The sequence below is a fragment of the Phoxinus phoxinus genome (assembly GCF_949152265.1).
Source record: "Phoxinus phoxinus genome assembly, chromosome: 19".
NCBI lineage: Eukaryota > Metazoa > Chordata > Actinopteri > Cypriniformes > Leuciscidae > Phoxinus > Phoxinus phoxinus.
This window is the reverse complement of record NC_136894.1, coordinates 30,989,940-31,011,463: the sequence shown is the minus strand read 5'-3', so window position 1 is coordinate 31,011,463 and position 21,524 is coordinate 30,989,940. Positions and strand designations below refer to the sequence as shown.

At 36.1% G+C, this 21,524-nt stretch overlaps 3 protein-coding genes across 4 annotated transcripts; 2 read left to right on the top strand and 1 right to left on the bottom strand.

The window, feature by feature from the left end:
• Positions 1-953: 953 nt before the first annotated feature.
• Positions 954-6,811, bottom strand: LOC306987513 (uncharacterized protein). Its single transcript, XM_079591853.1, has 6 exons — positions 6,747-6,811; positions 6,171-6,220; positions 5,421-5,714; positions 1,580-1,831; positions 1,395-1,452; positions 954-1,303 (listed from the first exon to the last, which is right to left on the bottom strand). Coding segments are annotated over exons 1-6 (675 nt in total). The 5' UTR covers positions 6,749-6,811; the 3' UTR covers positions 954-1,284.
• A 1,267-nt stretch (positions 6,812-8,078) lies between these two features.
• Positions 8,079-13,089, top strand: LOC306987517 (uncharacterized protein). Its single transcript, XM_079591861.1, has 5 exons — positions 8,079-8,170; positions 10,480-10,524; positions 10,624-10,896; positions 11,362-11,397; positions 11,525-13,089. Exons 1-5 carry the CDS (start codon positions 8,125-8,127, stop codon positions 11,602-11,604), a joined length of 480 nt encoding a protein of 159 aa, XP_079447987.1. The 5' UTR covers positions 8,079-8,124; the 3' UTR covers positions 11,605-13,089.
• Positions 13,090-13,166: 77 nt separating this feature from the next.
• On the top strand, positions 13,167-18,323 carry LOC306987514 (uncharacterized protein). Of its 2 annotated transcripts, XR_013795186.1 has the most exons (5): positions 13,167-13,380; positions 13,487-13,831; positions 14,378-14,443; positions 17,316-17,676; positions 17,859-18,308. XR_013795186.1 is itself a non-coding variant. In XM_079591854.1 (4 exons), exons 1-4 carry the CDS (start codon positions 13,320-13,322, stop codon positions 17,486-17,488), a joined length of 645 nt encoding a protein of 214 aa, XP_079447980.1. In that variant the 5' UTR covers positions 13,167-13,319; the 3' UTR covers positions 17,489-18,323. The 2 variants fall into 2 exon arrangements, 1 of the variants encoding a protein (XP_079447980.1); XM_079591854.1 differs by having other exon boundaries at positions 17,316-18,323.
• The last annotated feature ends 3,201 nt before the right edge of the window (positions 18,324-21,524 follow it).

The window sequence follows — 21,524 nt, the reverse complement described above, 5'->3', positions numbered from 1 at the left end:
ATCAGTTTCCTCAAATGGTTTGAGTTACCGTAACTCATCGGGTTTTACAACACACTACAGCTTTCTGGCTTTTAACAACATCTGTGATGAAAGGAAAGATTCTCAAAACTTTTAAAGCAGGAAAAGTTATTTATTAAGTTACACATTTAAATATACAGACAAACGACTGGAACAACTGTATACTGTAACGGAGACACCGTCATCAACACCAGACATCATCACTCCGCCCACTCGTTCTCAATCCCCTGAGTACTAATCACCATCACCTGTCCTCACCACCTGCACATCATCATCCCGCATCACCAGATCCCTTCATAAACCACACACCTTCACTCTGCCAGTTGTCTAGTCTCGTCGTTGTACTATCGACAAACCTGACTCCATTACTGAGATCGCTAAACACCTACCTGATTCCGAACGGACTACTTACCTTTATCATACTTCGACCTGGGTCTTCTTCCGTCTTCTTCAGTCAGCCTTCAGCCATCTGGATCCTGCAGCAGTTAAGAGACTGGTTCACTTTCATCATCTACACATCAGAAACGGTTTACTTCCGGTTACTCACCTGCTACCTTTACCATTGAGTTTACTGTTGAATAAAACTCTATTTACGTTACCTGTTCGTCTCCTTCTGCTTTGTGACATATACTTTATAGTAAATATTAAATACATTTTACACTGCTTACTGCTTAATTTGCAATATTCCTTCAAGTCACAAACAGTGCAAAAATTACAATATCTGCCCTCATAAGACATAACTTCTCACATTCACACACCCTGCTGTGTGAACGGAGTATGATAAATTATAGGATTTATACTTTTATACAGGCATACATCAGCGTGAAAGACACGCAAGAGAACTCCATTTGGTTGTGCACTGTTTTCTGTGCGCTGTTTTTACCGAATTGCCTTCTCTTACACACACACACACACACACACACACACACAATCTCAAAATAGTCATCTTGGTGAGTATTCACGTAAACACTATCGGTTATGTCCTAAGTAAACGAGTAATCAGATGTGTAACGGTTATTGGATCCATGCATTAGTTCTTAAAGTGACAGAAGGCTATAAATACTGCTGCCGTCTGTCATTAATAGGTGTGTTTGTCTTCAAGCAGCGCTGATCAGATTGATCGGTGTGTGAGAAAATGACCGTGACCGCGATTAGAGAGCAGACGTGCTGTACGCGTTTGAATCACTCTCGTGTACTTTGAGATTGTGTACTTCACTGTTAGCGATCTGGGGCACACACAGTTTAACTGGGACAATCCAGTATGCTTCAGGTGGACGGAGGGAAGCTGGGAAGAGAGCACATTTATTTATTTATTTATTTTTAAAGTCAATGTTTAACGATTTTGTAAAGCTCTCAACGCCTCTTATTTGACTTACTATGTTGTTGTTTTGTCATTTATGTAGTTCAGTTCGTCCACTGGTCCTGTTCTAGATTCTGTAGAGGAGATTGAAAGGTTACTCGTTCAGTTTAGCATCAATATGATGTTCAAATCACGATGTAACCTCACCTGTTTAAATGCTTTAAATATAATATTTCTGCTCATGAACTGATCTTCTCTCACCTGTGACTGTCATCATGATCAAGATTTCTCCTTCAGAGTCCAGAACCTCGTATGTTCCAGCGTCAGTGGCTGTAAAATTATTAATAATCAGGTTATTATCTCTGATGGTCATTCGATCTCTCCTGACCCCGTGACCTCTGCTCCAATCCTCCTTCTGCCCAGTGCTTCTTCTGGCCCAGTGCACAACTTTATCAGCGCTGGTCCACAGAACATCCATCTCCAGATCCTCTCCTTTCTTCACTGAGATCTCATCTGAGGAGACACAGAGACATTCATCATTATTATAATGTGTCAATCAATCAAGGCTATAAGTATATTTAGGATTGGGGACCAAATGTAATCATTTAAAAGTCCACCACTGTAAAGCATATTGGATTAACTAATCTGAATATTAGTGTCCCATTCAGCGTGTCTGCTGGTTACGGCCCTGCGTGCGATACTAACACAATTATTAAAGGAAATCCAGAAAGCACACGCTGATCACTGTAAAAATACGGTAGCAACATTTGAGGTTTTACAGACTTTAGGTTAATTTTAGGTAACGCTTTAGATTACAGCCCGGAAAGTACTGCTTAATTACAATGAAATTACAGTGTAACTTTCGGTAATTACAGTGTACCTATAAAGTACTTATGTGTAAGTATAGGGGAACAATATGTAAAGTCTTGGGAATAAAGGGGTAACAACCAGGAAAATACTGCGTAATTAAAACTAAATTACAGTGTAACTTTCAGTAATTACAGTGTACCTATAAAGTACGTACGTGTAAGTATATAGGGGAACAATGTAAAGTTTTGGAATAAAGGGGTAACAACCAGGAAATTTTTTTTTTTTATTTAGGCAAATTATTTATACTGTAAGTATTTTAGAATTACGGGGTACTTATACTATAATACAATCTTACTTTTGGGAGCAATTTAGCGAGTAGGCTACATACACTGCACCTTTTTGTAATAATAGTGTATACAAATACATAAAGGCTTTTTTCAAATTACGGGGTAGCCTATATATCAGTGCATCTATAAAGTAGGCTAATTTGTTTTTATTGCAAAGGTGCACTGATTAAGTTGTTTCAAGGCAAGTAAAACTATTGCAACTTTTTTTTTTTTTCTTATGCTGGGGAAATATACTCTTGTTTCATGTAGTTACAGGGTAAGTATGACATTGCGGGCCGTAAATTAAAGTGGTGCTTCTTACCCTCTTGTTTCATGTAGTTACAGGGTAAGTATGACATCGCGGGCCGTAAATTAAAGTGGTGCTTCTTACCCTCTTGTTTCATGTAGTTACAGGGTAAGTACAATAAAAACACATGTGAACACACAATCTGATATCACTTGGAAAACTTTATTTGAAAAACAACTTATTTCAAAAAAGATTTACAACATATTACACTTATTATTCTTTATTCCTTTTTTAAAATCAACTTTTCATTTCAAATACTAAAGTCCTGACAGAAAGTATACGTTTTTGCATGGCTTCCTACTTGTTCCTCTTCTTCTTTTTCTATCATTCCACTGATTAGCCTAATCTTAAGAAGGAGTCTTTTGCTATTCTGTATTATGTATTAAAAGAAAATACAGTACACCCAGAAATGTTCTCGTAATTTACTCATCTTTTCGCTACCGACCAACTGTCACCAGCGTCCAGCGAGTGCATGAGAGTCGGCTTGGCTTCGTGTTTGGTGAAGCTTCACGCGTTCATTACGTTCTCGCGGGAGTTAGATGTGAAACTCGCGCGAGAACTGCCATCTCTGTTCTTCTGTATTGTTTGTTTTTCATTATTATTATGTGTTATTGTTTGTATTTTGTTGTGAGCATTAATAAAAAAATAAAAAAATAAAAATCGACATTCGGTTTCTCGGCGCGCTTCCGTCACGCGTGTCAAGCGTGAACTCAACCCTCTCATGCACGCGCAAGTGACAGTTGGTCGGAACGGAAGCGTCTTTAAAATGTTTAAATATTTGGTATTTTTCTTACAAACACTTATCGTCTCACTTCAGAAGACATTGATTCATCCATTGGGGTTGTATGGATTACTTTAGTTATTGCTGTATGTGCTGTTTGATGTCAACTTTTAGGAACACATGAGCTTGCATTATGCATTCACAGAGATTATATATTTTTGTAAAAAAATTTGTTTGTGTTAATCTGAAGAAGGAAATTCATATTCATCTCGGATGACATGAGGGTAAAAGATGAGTAAATGGTGAGGACATTTCTGTACTGTATTTTCTTTTAACACATAATACAGAATAGCAAGAGACATGGGATTCCTTCTTAAGATTTATCAGTGGAAAGAAAGAAAAAGAAGAAGAGGAACAAGAGGAGGAGGAAACCAAGCAAGAGAAAGTGTTGTAAATCCGTTTTAAAATAAGTTGTTTTTCAAATAAAGTTTTCCAAGTGATATCAGATTGTGTGTTTACATGTGTTTTTATTGTACTTACCCTGTAACTACATGAAACAAGAGGGTAAGAAGCACCACTTTAATTTACGGCCCGCAATGTCATACTTACCCTGTAACTACATGAAACAAGAGGGTAAGAAGCACCACTTTAATTTACGGCCCGCAATGTCATACTTACACTGTAACTACATGAAACAAGAGTATATTTCCCCAGCATTTAAAAAAAAAAGTTGCAATAGTTTTACTTGCCTTGAAACAACTTAATCAGTGCACCTTTGCAATAAAAACAAATTAGCCTACTTTATAAATGCACTGATATATAGGCTACCCGTAATTTGAAAAAAGCCTTTATGTATTTGTATACACTATACACTATTATTACAAAAAGGTGCAGTGTATGTAGCCTACTCGCTAAATTGCTCCCAAAAGTAAGATTGTATTATAGTATAAGTACCCCGTAGTTCTAAAATACTTACAGTATAAATAATTTGCCTAAATAATTTTTTTATTTCTGGTTGTTACCCCTTTATTCCAAAACTTTACATTGTTCCCCTATATACTTACACGTACGTACTTTATAGGTACACTGTAATTACCGAAAGTTACGCTGTAATTTAGTTTTGATTACGCAGTATTTTCCTGGTTGTTACCCCTTTATTCCCAAGACTTTACATATTGTTCCCCTATACTTACACATAAGTACTTTATAGGTACACTGTAATTACCGAAAGTTACACTGTAATTTCATTGTAATTACGCAGTACTTTCCGGGCTGTAATCTAAAGCGTTACCTAATTTTACAGTAAATAACCGTATTTCATTATCTGATATAATGTTAATTTACAGATCTATTGAAATACTAATATCATACCATTGTAATACACTGACAACAATCAATCACAATTATGATGAAAGTCATATGATGAATCAAGGGTCATCACAAGCAGCTTTTCCACAATAAAGTTAATCTAATATTCAGAAGCTGCACAGTGTCATTCACACAAACACTAAACACCATCATAGTAACACACATGAAATTTCACAAATGAAATAAGCATTAATTTAACAACATTAAATGTAACATAAAACCCTAATGCACACAACTGATTAGAAAAAACTAAGAAAAACTATGAACTATAACAGTTATTTGAACAAAAATACATAAAATGTGAAGTGTCACGCAGGGAATTCTGGGATTTAAATTTACATTTTTTCACTTCTTTTTCACTTCCAAAAACTGTAAATTTAACAGTATTTTACTGTCAAATTACATTAAATGTACGGTTAGATCTATCACAGTTATTCACCGTACATGTATATAGTACGAAAAATGTCTGTTAACCAATTAACAGTTTTTCACTGTAGCAATTTTACAGTCTTTTACTGTTAAAATCACGACCATTTTTTACAGTGATGGTTTGATCAGTTTTGACTGTACCATGAATGCAGAGTTGATACTCCAGGGTTTGTGGCTCCAGCTCAGTCTGAGTATTACTGTAATAAACTCTCATAATGTATTTCCCAGCGTCACTGAATCTCAGATCCTTGATGACGACGTCACATGATCCTTCTTTAAACACTCGGCCGTTTTCACTCTCACATTCTTCATTGTGACAAGAAAGGATGCTTTTAAACCTGCTTAAATCAATATAAACCATCTCTCTGTCCTCAGATCCACATGATAGAGTGACGTTGCCTCCCTTTATTCCTGACACAAGAATAGTGGTGGTTCCTGCAAATACAGAGAGTAATATTTATATATATATATATATATATATATATATATATATATATATATATATATATATATATATATATATATATATATATATATATATATGCATAGACAGTCAAAAAAAAGTTAATCAAAGTTGTCCTAAGACAAGAACAGGTATTGTTCAAAATTCATGTGTAACTTTGATGAAAGGTTTTGATCCACTTCAAATGTTGACTACTGTATATATATGAATGAAAGTATTAATGAGCCAGCAATATAGTAGCTGTGCCACATGTTAACACTTCAAATGTGGATGACAGTAGCATAAAGCTGTATTACATGTGTCAGTGCAGATGTAGTAATTCCTGAACAAATATTAACTCAGCAGAGAAACAACTATAACTCTACCTGACAGTGAATGATCAGTCAAACATGGTTTAAGTTTATTAACAGAAATGACTGAATACTGACCGCTGTAACTGTAAAGGCACATCAGCAGCAGAAGATTCAAGAGTTTAAACCTGATGAGAAACAGAAGAGATGTGATGTCACAGATTCATCACAAGATAAGATAAGATGCTTTCCTGAGATAAAAAAAAAAAAAAATCACTTTCACTTTCACTTCTTCTGAATATTTAACATGAGGATGCTACATGATAAAAATGCCCAATAAGAAACATCAAACTATAATGCTCAGAAAAAAAGGTGCAAAAGCTGTCAGTGGTGCGGTTCACTTTCAATACTATTGGGGGTAAATAATAACGTATAAAGGATACACTGCACTGACAGCTTGTGTACATGTCCTGCGAGTGTGACATGATTCTCCTGTAATACTCAAAACCATCATTCAAAACAAAAGTCCCAAAACACAAACAACAATAATAGTCATAATCACAGTCATGGGTATTCTGCATTAAGATGTTGATTCACTTTCTCATTAGCATCATTAGCGGGTTTAGTTTTCCACAAAAATAAACAACTGTTCATTTCATAACATAAAAACACACAAGCTGGATTTATATTTTAAAAAGAAACATAAAAACTTACATGGTAAATAATTTGCAGGAGTGTTCTCGTCGTCATAAACCACAGCAGGTTTAGTGAGATGTGGCATTTCAGTAAAAACAAAACTAAAGAATTGCACACACACACACACACACACACACACACACACACACACACACACAAACACACACACACACAGGTGGTTTTCCAGACACTGGTAGTTTGGTGCCTCCCACTAATGAGTACATTATTAGTTTGTATTTCTCTACTGGTTGTTCTTTCAAAGCTGACTGAGCTAAATATTAATATAATATTGTATGGTATTCAGTGACTGACATAATTTTGTGACTTATTGAATTAATTGCATATGAAATTAATATTTAACTGAATATTAAATCTGACTTTTGTTTTGAATGAATGCCTGTCTCCATTGACAGCTCTATGATCATGTGACATGATGATGTGAAATCTGATCTCTGATCAGTTGTTAGAGCCGCACGGGTCACGTGACTGATGTGAAATCAAAACCCAGAAGAGATTTCATTCCTTCATTCAGCTTCTGTGTTCACAGTTTAAAACATGTCGACGCTTAAATTTGATAATTTGACAACAATGCAGAGACACAAAGTATTCCCACGTCATTTCAAAAGCAATGTCTTGATTTAAACTTTTAGTTTGCTTTTTGTTATCTTCCTGTGCCAGTTTTTCTATAACATATAACATAAAAACTGCACTTTTTAAAATCCAATAAAGCAAACAAATGGAAGTTAAAAGGGTCATTAGCTGACCATTAGCCATCATATTAGCCATTAACCATTTTTTTATTGAAAATGTGAAAATAAATTAAACTACAGAGTTTTGTATATTCACAATGCCAGTTATAAGTGTAACACACTGTAGTTATAAAAAGGTCATGATATGAAACTATACGAATCATATTTGCTTGATGCAAAATTGGAACTAAGCTGTTATCGAAATAGGAATAAAGATAGTTTTAACACTTGTCGTCATGTAAGAAATTGTGGTTTAAATGATACTTTATTGACAATTAGAGACTGCAACAGGGAGATGTGTATATTGTGATCGTGCTGAGATTGTCTATTGCACTATACGCATATAAAGCAGAAGATATGCATTAACAAAACTGAAGAGCTGTGTAACTATAGCCTTTAGTTTACTAAAAAGTGAATCTGGACAGACAAAAGTATAAAGATTAGTATTAAAACATCTCAAAAGAAATAGGTTTTGATGGAAGGGTTGAAGTACTTTGTGTTTGCATGGATAAATAATAAGTAGCCAGATATGTTCATGTGTTTCACACTCCAGTCAAGACGGTGGCAGTAATGTGGGTTTGAGAGAGAGAAATAAACAGGAACTACAGAGGAAGAACGAAGGTGAATGTCAGTCCTCATTCACACACATGCTACACATCAACATGGCATCATTTTGGAAAGCTTTTAAAATATGTAAGTCCTAATTTATTTATGTATTGTCCACATTAAATTGTATGGTCTGTTCTTATGTTTATTTCCATTTAGCAACAAAATGTCCAAAACTGAAGCAACCAACAAAATGCTAGTCAAACTGCTGGAGCTAGTGAGTGAGATAGTATCGTCGTTGTTGTTGTTTTTTGCTGAATTTACCTATTATTCAAAATAATTAGTTTTTTATAAATGCACTCAGTGTTAATGTGAAGGAATTTTCTGTATTGATTTTCCGCAGGTGTTCTTCCTGTGTTTCGAATCACGCATTGCTTTGCATTATGTTGTGTTTTAGGGTTGAAGGAAATGTCTGTAAACTTAACAGAAAATTTGCTAATTCTCTGCCAGACTTTTTTCTTTTAGTATACGGTTTATATAAATATTAGTTTAGAAATACATGAATTATTGCTGCAATGATAGCATTAGTTAGGCACAGACATTTTTAAAACCTTTACTTTGATGAGGCTTTAATTGCCGTCTCATTTATTTCATATTTGAATATATATAAAAAAATCTATTCAGAAGGAAAGTTTATAATCAGCTTCTTTCTCTTCAACAAGTTGGAAAGTGCTGGTTTTGGAGTTAGCTCTGGATGATTAGGTATAGTGTGTTTTACTCTCCGGCATCTGGTATTAAGATGCGTTTTGGTCGATTGGATCACAAGTAGACGAGACGCATTCCTGTTTACACCTGGTTTTAATCCGTCTCTTTTGTCCACTTTCGACCACTTCTGTCCTGATTTCTTTAGGTTTTATGGGCGGGTAAATGTATAGGTTTTATCAGATCTTTTGATCTAATCAACAATACATAATTTGCATTTAAGAGTCACCGGAGAAGATTTTAAAAAAACATACGACGAGCATCACCTTTCGTTTCTGGTTTTTTTTTTTAACCAAACTTGGGCCTTCAGCCGATAAAGTTTAAATCCCGTCTGGCTAGAGCTCTTCCCATAATGTTCCCGCATTAGGTCAGTAGACGAAGAGTAGATGTTTCTTAAAGGGCGCCAACTTTTCACAAGATGTAAAATAAGTCTCTGATGTCCCCAGAGTGTTTTTTACCACAAGGCTCAGTACTAGGACCGCTGCTGTTCACTCTGTATATGCTACCATTAGGAGATATCATTAGGAAACATGGAATTAGCTTTCACTGTTATGTCGACGATACTCAGCTGTATATTTCTTCAAAACCTAACGAAACCTACAAATTCACAAAATTAACGGAATGCATAGCTGATATAAAAAATTGGATGACTAGTAATTTCCTACTACTAAATTCTGAAAAAAACAGAGATTCTAATTATTGGACAAAAAAAAACATTATCCGTTTTCTCCGCGCAAACCTCAAAAACGCAAACCCGCGAAAACGCAGACCTGATCCGCACATGCGCATCACGTGTTCGGTCGATAGGTATGTGCGTTTGAATATATATGTGCGCAGGCGTGTAGTCCTTCACAAATCAACCCTCAACAAACTATACTTGTTAGGCCTTAAAAATTAATAATTCAGAATTTTTTGTCGCGTCTGCGTAGACACGCGAACCGCAATTATCCCGACAACTTTTAATCTGTACAGAGGTAAAGGGAAGGAGGCCTTCACAGGGGAGAGACTAGTGGACAGAACTGCGGTGTTGTCGTGTCCAGACGCTGGTCCTTCATCAGATCTGGATACTGTCACGACCCACACACGAGGGAAACAGAGATAGAGCCAAATTGCAGTATTTTAATGGGGTAATCCGAAAATCGTCATCCAGTCCATGCATGGGTCAAAATCCAAATAGCAATCCAATACAAAAACAAAACAAGACAAGATACAGACAGCCGAAGTGGTGTGATACTAAATAAGGAATCCGTGACAAACCAATAAACAACCAGGGTATATAAACACACAGAACTAACAATAATAATGAGAGACAGCTGGGAACAATGACGGGAACAATGACGAGAACAGCTGAGTGCAATGAACAGAGATAAGTGCAGACCAGGATTGTGGGGAATGTAGTTAACAATGACAGACACCGTGACAGATACGGCCTGGATCCTGGACCTCGGGATAAACAGAGAGGTTTTCCATATGAGCGTTTACACTACGAAAGCAATGCGTTTTCGACTACCTCTGGAAGTGGTCAAAGTGGACAAGCTCAAAATGTTTTAGACACCGTTTACTCCTGTATTTAGCGTTGTCCACTTGTGATCCGATCGACCGAAACCCATCTTAATACCAGGAGTAAACAGGGCCTTAGGAAAACTTGTGGCTTTAGTGATAAACCACATAATCAATCTTTTCGTATTTCACAGCATGTGCACTAATCACGGCGCTGATGATCATTGTCTATTTTGCAGGTGAGTATTTTATTTCTGCAATGTTTTTACTTTTGGTTTACTACTTAAAAAAAATAAACATACGTAATTATATCAATATTGCATTGTTTCTATCCTCAGGTCCTTATGCTCTTCAGAAGAGATCCAGCGATTGCCGGTGTTCTCTGCCGTGTGATGGAGAAGCTGAGCTAAAGCAACTCAAGAGCGTTCATGTACTTGTACAACACCGTTCAGACACAGTTATGGATAAAACATTCCCCGGTGTGTATGATGGAGGACGCTGTTCAGTGCCAGGTTGTTTCGAGACGGATGCAAAGTACACACTACAAATATACACTCATGATAATGAGAAAGTACCTACACTGCTCTACGACAAACCGGATGTACAGCCTGGTAAGATCATGCAATGTTTTAAAGGACTAGTTCACTCCAAAATTATAATTTTGTTGATAGTGAAAATTATAGTTTTCTTTCTTGTGATATAAAAGACGAGGGGCAGAATGTGCAGTTTAATTAAAGTGGAGGCCAATTTTTTTAAATGCCAATATTGGACAAAATACCATGTATTATAAAAGTAGTCCATAGGGTGAGAGTTATCATGATGATAGTTAGGGCTACTCAGTTAAAAAAAAAAAAAAAAAAAAAAAAAAAAAACTGGACGTGCGAATGAGGTGAATTCACGTCTACCGTGCCGCGCTAAACGTCCATATCACATGACGTGTGAGAACCGGAGTAGGATTGAATACTCGCAGAATTTCATTTTTTGGGGTGAACTATTCCAAAGTATTTGTTTAAATGTATTTCTATTATCTTTCTGAATGAATAATTGTATTGCTCACCCTCTTAAATTTCCCACAGAGTGTGACACAGAGACACCAGGAAAGAGGATTGTGGGTAAGTAAACTAAAGTAGGCTCATTCTTGAGCTACGCACAATTGTATTTATTTAAAAAAAATGTTTTCTCCCAATATTTATGCAGAAATTAATTCAAAGATGTTTTTTCTGCCTGTGTTTTTCCAAGCCCCAGCTGGTGCTGACAGGAACTTCTCCAACAAACTCCTGATCCTGCTGACTTTCTGCTGTTTAGTTTTTGTTTTTTAAATTCCTGCCAAAGAAATGGTGCCATTTTTTTTTTTTTTTTGCCATATTCATTCATTTCTGACCTCAGACCAGCACAAGATTCACTACAGACCTACTCAGACGTTTCTGGAGATTATTAACTGGAGTGGTGTTCTTCTCAGTGAGGTCTATGTAAACTCTTGCACACTAGCACTTCGGTGCACACACTGTTCATTTGACCTCAGAGTCCAGCTCGTTTGATGAACCCCAGTCCGCTTGAAAATGAAAAACATGGTCCACGTACAGATCATGTCAACTCCAGTATTTCCTGCTGATATTCTGAACACAATCGTCCAAAATTGGATATAGCAATAAATATTATATATATTATATGGGGTGTAACAATACTCTGACGTCACGATTTGATACATATCTCGATACTGAACTCACGTTACGATATTATTGCGATACTACAAGACATATGATAAAAGGTTAACAAAAAAATGAAGTGCATTAAAATGCTAAAAATGGGTCTTGGACATGTGCTGTAAACCCAAAGCTCAGGACAATAGAGACACCAGAATAACAATATTCATGATTCTAAAGATTAAAATACTGAATTATTGTAGATGAATATGCTTGATCTCTGTCACTGACTCGATATATTTAAAATATTTCTGGTAACATCAGACCAGAACACTTTGGCATTATCAGGACACACAAATATTCACCAATTGCATTATTATACTTTATATTCAACATTATACTGTATATAGCAGTTTAATGAAGTACTGACACTAAAACTCTGAAAACTTGAATTTTTTTCTCACACGGTAATTTTTATTTTGGGTGAACTATCCACGATACATATTGGTGGATTTTTGTATTGCGATATATTGTGACACAAAATATTGTTACACACCTATATTATATATCAACAATTTTAAATGAATAATTTTATATTTCTCCATTGTTTTTAACTAGATGTCATGGCAGCTCATTCACGGCAGCTACTGTATAGATGCAAGTGTAATTCTGTGTTGAGGCTTAGAAACGAATCAAAGGTTCCAAGTACAAAAACCCAAGTACAAAAGCAAGGCAAGCAAATAATGTGAATACACTAAACACAATCCAGCGGCTGGGGGAGAAATCAAACTGTGTAGACCAAGCCATCGAACCGAGTGTGAAGCACCTGTACGTTTTTATTCTGAATCTATTTTTATGTCTTTTATATCCTATATTCTCATGTTGCACTTTTTGCACTGCTATTGCTTTACTTTTCTGAACAAACATGAAATATATATAATATAAATTAATTTACTGCACTTTAACTGAAGGTACATGTGTAGAAAGTTCAGTGGCTGAAATGTTTTATATGTTGTTTTCTTACTTTCTTACTTGAACTGCATTAGGTCATTGTACTGTAATAATAACTTGATCTGTGATGAAAACCCTTTTGATGTGACAAATGTTTCTTTTATAAATTTTAAATTGGATTTTAAATTCAGAGTTTATAAAATTTGCCAATTATGAAAGAATCTTTGAGTAGAGCCTCATTTATTATTTAGATTTGATGAAGCTAATAATTAGTTTCTCATGTTTAATTAAAAAAAAACACACACACACACACGTTTGAAGCATAACTGATAAAACAACTGTAACAAAACACAGGACTCAAAGGAAGTGGAAACACTTTGTGGTTTAAGTCTGCATTGTTCTGAAAGCAAAAGTTTGATCGACACAGATCAACATACAAAATGGAGACAATCCTTTTCCTCTGTGTTTTTTCTTCCTGGAACTTGCCAATAATTACCAGTGGTAAGAATATTCTTTACACTTGCACTTAACTCACCATTTTAACCTCACATACAACAGTTATTTGTCTCAAAACTATTTCAGAGAATTGGTGTATCATTTTCTCCAGATGTTCCAGAAGATGAAGTGACTCTGTTCAGAGTCGGGCTGAAGGAAAGCATCAGTCTAAACTGCAACATGACCGGCAGATATGAGATCTCCTGGTTTCATCAGTATTCTCAACAACTAACCCAACTAATATCTGCAAAGACCAGCAGTGCAGCCGGAAGAAAACTTCTGGTCACGTACAATCTCAACAGAAGTCGTCTGGGAGTCGATGCAGACGCAGAGATCACTGCAGTCACGCTGGTTATCACTGGAGTCACCGAGTCAGATTCAGGACTTTACTTCTGTGGAACTAAATCTGTGTCTTCAGAGATGCACTTCCAGAAGCCCATCAGACTGGAGATTGAGGGTCAGTACTGGCGACCTTCACATTCTCCTCAAAGCTTTCAAATGCTTTCAAAACCAGTGATCTGATCAAACTTCTTCCACTAAGTATTAGAGATGAGTGTGTAAATGCAGTGTTTGAATGATTCTTGTTGAGGAAAGAGCTGCTGTTATAGTAATATTGAAATTGAAACTATAATATTATTTATTGTTTTGATGTTTGATATTGAATTAAATTATCAAACTCTTTGTGTTTGATATTGAATAAAATTTCAATTCACATTTATTTATATAGCGCTTTTCACAATCCAGTTTCAAAGCAGCTTTACAGAAATGCATGGGTCCATATTACAAGATCTGTTATCAGAGGAAACTGTCTAAGTTATGCATTTCAGAAATGTACATATACAAAACACAGTTGTCAAAACAAAAATTATTTTTAACAATGTAGTAATTTAAGGCAGAAACAATGAGCTCATTGCAGTAATGCATACTTGTTTGTTAACAAATGATTATGACATATTGAAAATTGTAGCATTGATAAAGTGATCATACATTAAAATATTTTCAGATAAGCTGACAGACAGAGAGGCGAGAGATGGTGCTGTCACAGAACCGCCAGAAGATGTCGAGATCGGTAAGAGCGGATGTTATTCTTGACTTTCTCACAACTCTAAAAAAAAAGTAATGATTTTCCAATGTACAGTTTTAATCAAAAGTAGTCAACCCCTTCATGGCAGAACAGCCTTTCGCTGTTGTGACCTAAACGAGATGTATAACCGACAGCAGCTTCTGAGGAATCTGAGCCCCAGTTCAGGGATACTCGTGGGTTTGCGCCTTCAAATCCCACCCGAGATGCTCTATAGGGTTCGAGTCAGGACACTGTGATGCCACTGTATCTTCCAGGACTTCTTTTGAAACCAAGGCTTGTTGTAATTTAAGGTATGCTTGGGATCGCTGTCCTGTTGGAAAGTTCAAGCTTCAGCTTCCTCACTGACGGCATGACGTTTTCTCCATCCTGATACTTCAATGAATCCATCTTGCCTTCCACACACTGCAGGTTTCCAGTGATAGAGGATATAAATCAGCCGCAGAGCATCACAAGCCCCATCATGTTTAACTGTAGACAGTGTGTTCATTTCAACATATGCTTCCTTCTTCTTCCTCCAGACATACCGCTGATCTATAGGGCCGAAAAGTTCCAGATTTGTTTCATCGCTCCACAGAACAGAATCCCAAAACTTCTGTGGTTTATTTATAGTCATGGTCAGAATTAATGGCACCCCTGGTAAATATGATCAAAACTGGCTGTAAAAAATAAATCTGCATTGTTTATCCTTTTGATCTTTCATTCAAAAAATTGCCAAAATTCTAACCTTTCATTGAAGCAAGAGAATTGAAAGTGGGGCTAAATCACATTATGAAATAAATGTTTTTCTCCAAAACACGTCGGCCACAATTATTGACACCCTTTTATTAAATACTTTTTGCAACCTCCTTTTGCCAAGATAACAGCTCTGAGTTTTCTCCTATAATGCCTGGTGAGTTTGGAGAACACCTGACAAGAGATCAGAGACCATTCCTCCATACAGAATCTCTCCAGATCCTGCAGATTCCCAGATCCATGTTGGTGCTTCTTCTCTTCAGTTCAGCCCACTCATTTTCTATAGGGTTCAGGCCAGGGACTGGGATGGCCATTGCAGATCTTGGTTTTGTGCTCAGTGACCCATTTTTGTTTTGATTTTGATATTTGTTTTTGGATCACTGTCCTGTTGGAAGATCCAAACATGGCCCGTTATAAGATTTCTAGCCCCGGCTGTTAGGTTTCGATTTTTTATGATGTCCAGGACCTCTGGCAGAAAATTAGGCCCACAGCAGTAAAGATACACCAGAGTATTTCATTTTACACATGGGGTACTTTTTTATCCCTGTGTGCACCAAACCCATCTTAAGTGTTTGCTGCCAAAAAAGCTATTTTTTTGGTTCCTCTGTCCATAGAACGTTTGAAAAGTACCGGACACGACTGGCACTTCAAACGGGACGGGTTCTATGGACAGAGGAACCAAAAAAATAGCTTTTTTGGCAGCAAACACTTAAGATGGGTTTGGTGCACACAGATAAAAAGTACCCCATGTGTAAAATGAAATACTCTGCTGTATCTTTACTGCTGTGGGCCTAATTTTCTGCCAGAGGTCCTGGACATCTTGTTCAGATACATGGCATCATGGATTGGATCAAATACCAACAGATAAAAAATCGAAACCTAACAGCCGGGGCTAGAAATCTTATAACGGGCCATGTTTGGATCTTCCAACAGGACAGTGATCCAAAAACAAATATCAAAATCAAAACAAAAATGGGTCACTGAGCACAAAACCAAGATCTGCAATGGCCATCCCAGTCCCTGGCCTGAACCCTGTAGAAAATGAGTGGGCTGAACTGAAGAGAAGAAGCACCAACATGGATCTGGGAATCTGCAGGATCTGGAGAGATTCTGTATGGAGGAATGGTCTCTGATCTCTTGTCAGGTGTTCTCCAAACTCACCAGGCATTATAGGAGAAAACTCAGAGCTGTTATCTTGGCAAAAGGAGGTTGCAAAAAGTATTTAATAAAAGGGTGTCAATAATTGTGGCCGACGTGTTTTGGAGAAAAACATTTATTTCATAATGTGATTTAGCCCCACTTTCAATTCTCTTGCTTCAATGAAAGGTTAGAATTTTGGCAATTTTTTGAATGAAAGATCAAAAGGATAAACAATGCAGATTTATTTTTTACAGCCAGTTTTGATCATATTTACCAGGGGTGCCATTAATTCTGACCATGACTGTATATGATTTTGAGCACTTTTCTTGTGCTTTTGGGTCAGTAGTGGTGTAGTCTTGGAGTCCTGGCGTGTATTTAGTACTGAAACCTCAGTGCCTGCAGGTCTTTTGCAGTCACTCAAAGGCTTTTCTGAACCTGCCTTCTCAGAAATCGTTGATAGCTTAATTGTTCTGCCCCGTCCAGGTACTGTTCCTTTAACTCTGAACTTGAAAACTGAGCTTCCAACTGTGTCTCAAGGAACATTTAGAGCATTTGCTATCTTATTTGATCCTGTTCCTTATTTGTGAAGGCAGATTATATCTTCTCTTAACTTTTTGGACCATTCTTTTGCCATATTTCTAACGTGACACTCAACAAACCTAGCCAGCTCAGATATTTCATGTGTTCTAGCTCAAGCACACCTGGTGCAACTAATGAAGCCCTTGATTAGTGAATGCTTTTGAGACTGCAGAAGTCATTACAAGTGGCATTTTCCTTTGAATTGGTGGAAACCACTTAAACCAAAATGTTGTTTTGAGCTATTTCAATCACTTTTGTTTGATTTGTTCATTGCAAACCGCTGAAAGTCTTGACAATAACCATGATTTGCAAAGGGAGTTGAATAATTTTGACTAAAATTGTAAATCGGAATTTAGTGCCGGAAATTTCTGTCTTCATTCTGCAAAACGCTCTTCTGTGTCTGTAGACGAGGTGACGGTGACGGAGCGTGTGTTGATGTTCGCTGGTGTTGGACTGGCTGTGTTTGTGTTTTTTCTGGCTACAGTCGTCGCCGGAGGAATCGTTCACTATCACGGCTGGCAGAAAGGCTGGGCCGCAGCGAAACATGGAGCTCTGATTCATCAAAAATCACCTAAATGACAGATTTGTGTGCTTTATTTCACAATCTATCTCAATATATCTCTACCAGTAAAATCAGCATTGGTGTAAGGTGTAACACATTCAAATATAACTATGACTCAGATGGTCAGATCTTACTTTCACTTCAGAGAAACTGAGATATTGTGGCAAGTGCTGCCCTTTTCAGTAAATTGAAACTTAAAGGGAAAGTTTACAACAAATGAATATTCTGTCATCATTTACTCACCCTCATGTTTTTCCAAAGCTGTTTGAGTTTCTTTCTTCTGCTGAACACAAAATAAAATATTTTGAAGAATGCCAATAACCAGACATTTGGGGTTTTAGAAAGAAACTCACACAAATTTCAAACAACTTGAGTAAATGATGGCAGAATTTTCATTTGGGGTGAACTATCCCTTTAAATAAAAATACTGTATGGTTGTGGTGATTATTTAGGATTGTGTGGTTCATTTGTGCTTGTTAATAATATTTAGTTAAATATCAAAGCACTGCTGTTGCCACTGTCTTTATTGATTCAGTAATAAAGCATTAAGAGTTAGAGCAAAAGCAGTTTTTACATGCCAGTGCCCTTTGTCACAGCTGATTCAAGCAAACATATGCTTTCATATTATTAGACCAGCAGGACTTGTGATAAAAATGAACATTGTGTCTGATTATATCTTTAGACTTTATATATTTATCTAAAGGACCATTCATATGTACAAACTGTATAAGCTGTTGTCAAGATTAAATGTAAACCTCTTCTGTCACATAAAAGCTTAATTTAATAAAATGTCAACAGATGTCTTCAATGATAAATGTGTTGTTCAGAGTTCTGATTAAAAAAAACAGCAGTAAAAGAAAAATTATGTTTTCTGGCAGAAAAACTCATTACCAAAGCTATATAATATATGAATGAAGACGTTGAATGAAGATGCACCTTAAGAACAGTGTATTCACAGCTAAATTGTGACATATTGGAACATTATGGAAAACATTAGTAATGTAATTAGTAATATAATGGAAACATTAGTTCCCTTTCAGTCGGTTGCTCTCAAGGTCATGTCGATGACCGACGAATATCTTGCTAGAGAGGCCAATCTTCGAGTGTAACTAAACGAGCCAATGTATGATTGCATATAATGAGCAGAAGGTGCATCTCATCTTCAGCTTTATACTTCAGACGGTTCAACTGTTCCTGTCTCTAATTCCGTTATCTAAAAGAGCCAGTTCTCAAGTGTGAAGCTTTCTCTTCATTGGTGTTGGTGTGGTGATCCTATATAGTAGGCCTAGGGATGGGCAGATGAAGCCTCATGAAGCACTGAGGCTTTCCCATGATCATTCCAGGAAAAATTAAGCAAATGTCTAAAACAGCGCCATCTTGTGACAGGTCAAATTTATAGCAGCCATAAACTCCGTTATTTTATCCATTACGCTCAAATACAAGCCTGAGTCTGACAATGCTAAATGTTCAGTTTTCTGATAATATAATTCACAAATTAAAGTGTGTCAATAAATTAAATGTAACAATTATATTAATACCCTAGCATAGGCCTAATTATAAAAATACCAACAGAGTTGCTTGATGCAAGTAAATGGTGGTCTAATTATTTCATGGTTTCTATGCTGTTTATATGTCAGAATGTGATCATGTATAGGCTATAGGCTTATTTATAAAATTATTTATTTTAAATAAATGGACTTAAACTTTCAAAAACATGTAGAGTAGTGGTCTGGGTTCAAACATTCCGACATGCAAAGTGAAGTATGACAACGAACACACCGTAAAACACAACATAGTTCAAAACTTAATCAATTTAAACAAAAGTTGTGCATAAACTTATCCAGTCTCTGCGCTGTTGCCAGTTATGGCGGTCTTTCCAGCTATTAAAGGAACACGCCGACTTTTTGGGACTTTAACTTATTATTATTTTTGTGCAACACATACTTAATTTCACTGCATAGACTTGGTCACCAGACTTGATAAAAAGCGTTACTGAATTAAAAGTGAAATATAACTGTATGTGTACAATAAATAATATATATTTGCTTACTAAGACACATGTGAGAGCGGAGTCTCTGTGGACAGATCAAGTCCAAGTTTGTCGCGAAGCTCTCTCCATCCTGAAAACGCCACGCCGATATTGATCCTTGTTTTATTTCTCCGTTTTTCCCAAAGCCTGCTTGCCTAAGTTGATCTATGTTTACAGTTTTGGGGATTTTCTGTACTCGCCATCGCCAATCTATAATCGTGAACCATGACGACTGAACGACACAACAGCGGCGTGAGAGATATTGTATCATAGATATGTATACATAGATTCCTCATTAGCGGCTTGCGTATAGCGGCCATTGCATCTATTATTTATATGGTTTTTACAAGCGGAAACTGAGGATAGCGCGGATATTACATCCTTGATAGGCGACAAAAACCAGGGAGCCATTATTAAAAACTGGAATTTCTCTTGATTTACAAATCCTTAGGAACTTTTGGGATAATGTAAGTACACAACTGCATGAAATATATCACACAGTGAAAGTGGTTGAATAATTTTTTACAAAAAATCGTACATATTGTACCTTTAAGGCGAATGTGCTCTTGGATGGTTAGATACATGATGGGCTAATATAGAACGAAAAACCTTAAGGTGATTCTGGGATGAATAGGCAAATATTCTGGAAATCCTGCTTTTTTTGTCATAAAGGTAAATAGTCTCAGTTACAAATTTGACTGGTAAAACATAAAGAATTCTTTTTTTCCCGCCGTTTTGTATTTATTGCATTGCATATTGTATGTTCAGGGATGGCCGATGGATAAGTAGACATGGTATTTATGACTGGATGTAACTTTTGATTCTTTGCTGTAAAAATGGCTCTCCTACTGAACTTTTTCCTATCAGTGTGGCTCTCATAAAAAAAAAAACAGTCTTGAAACACTTTGGTTGAAACTGTCACGCTGAATTTAAAGTCACCTACAATTTAGTGGAGGCTAGCTTAGCTGTAGCGACACAATTTGTTAGTTCACACATCAAAGCAAGCCATCTAAATTTAAGGCATCAGTATTGGCAATACAGATATAATTATTAATCAGTTAGCGGATGATAGTGCTCTGTTCTTAGACTCTCTGCAAATATTTTTATTTTCTTTCTTTTTTTCTTTCATTTGCACAACCTACAAACTTTTTACCTTAATTAATATTAAAACAATTGGCTAGAGTACTACTAATATACATGTTTGTTAAGCATTTACATAACATGTAATGGCCTAATGAAATATACACATTTTTTCAGTGTGAGAAACGTTTGTCTATATAAACAGGCCTTGTGCAACAACATGAGGTCACTTGACCGGGAAGTTAAATCAATTTTAATAATTCAAAAATGTGTATGAAATCAACAAAGACAAATTCACAAAAATGCATGGAAGGTGTGTGACAGATATATATTTTAAATTTACCAACAAACATAGCATAGCATACAATATTACAAAACAAAGTGTGGCATTAAATGGTAACAGGGGATCCAAAAATTCTATCAAAATATTTTAAACATGTTAATGACTTTTATTTAACCAATTTCAGTGAAGACATAAGCAATCAAATTCTATTCTAAACATCTTAAAGATTGGGGATGAATTTACATATTTTTGTTTATGTATATACAATTTTGCAAGCAGTATAAAAAAATTAGCAATGTATTCAAGACATTTGTTAACAGTTGTGTTTTCATAATACACAATAATATCCTTTAATGTAAAATAGTATTTAATCTTTACAAAATTAAAGATAAATTCTGCCAATTCCTTCCAGAAACTTTGGATAATTTTGCATTCAAAAAACAAATACGTCAACACCTCTTTCCCACTTTTACAAAAAGAACATAAATCATCAATATCAGAGTATCTTGAAATTAATGATTTAACAGGGTAGATGGAATGCAACATTTTAAAGGCACACTATGTAGGAATTGTACCTTAATATAACAGCTTCAAAGTCATTTCGGTGGTAAACAAACTCATAGTAGGGCGAATCATCCTGGTAGTAAAGCTTGGGGGGGAT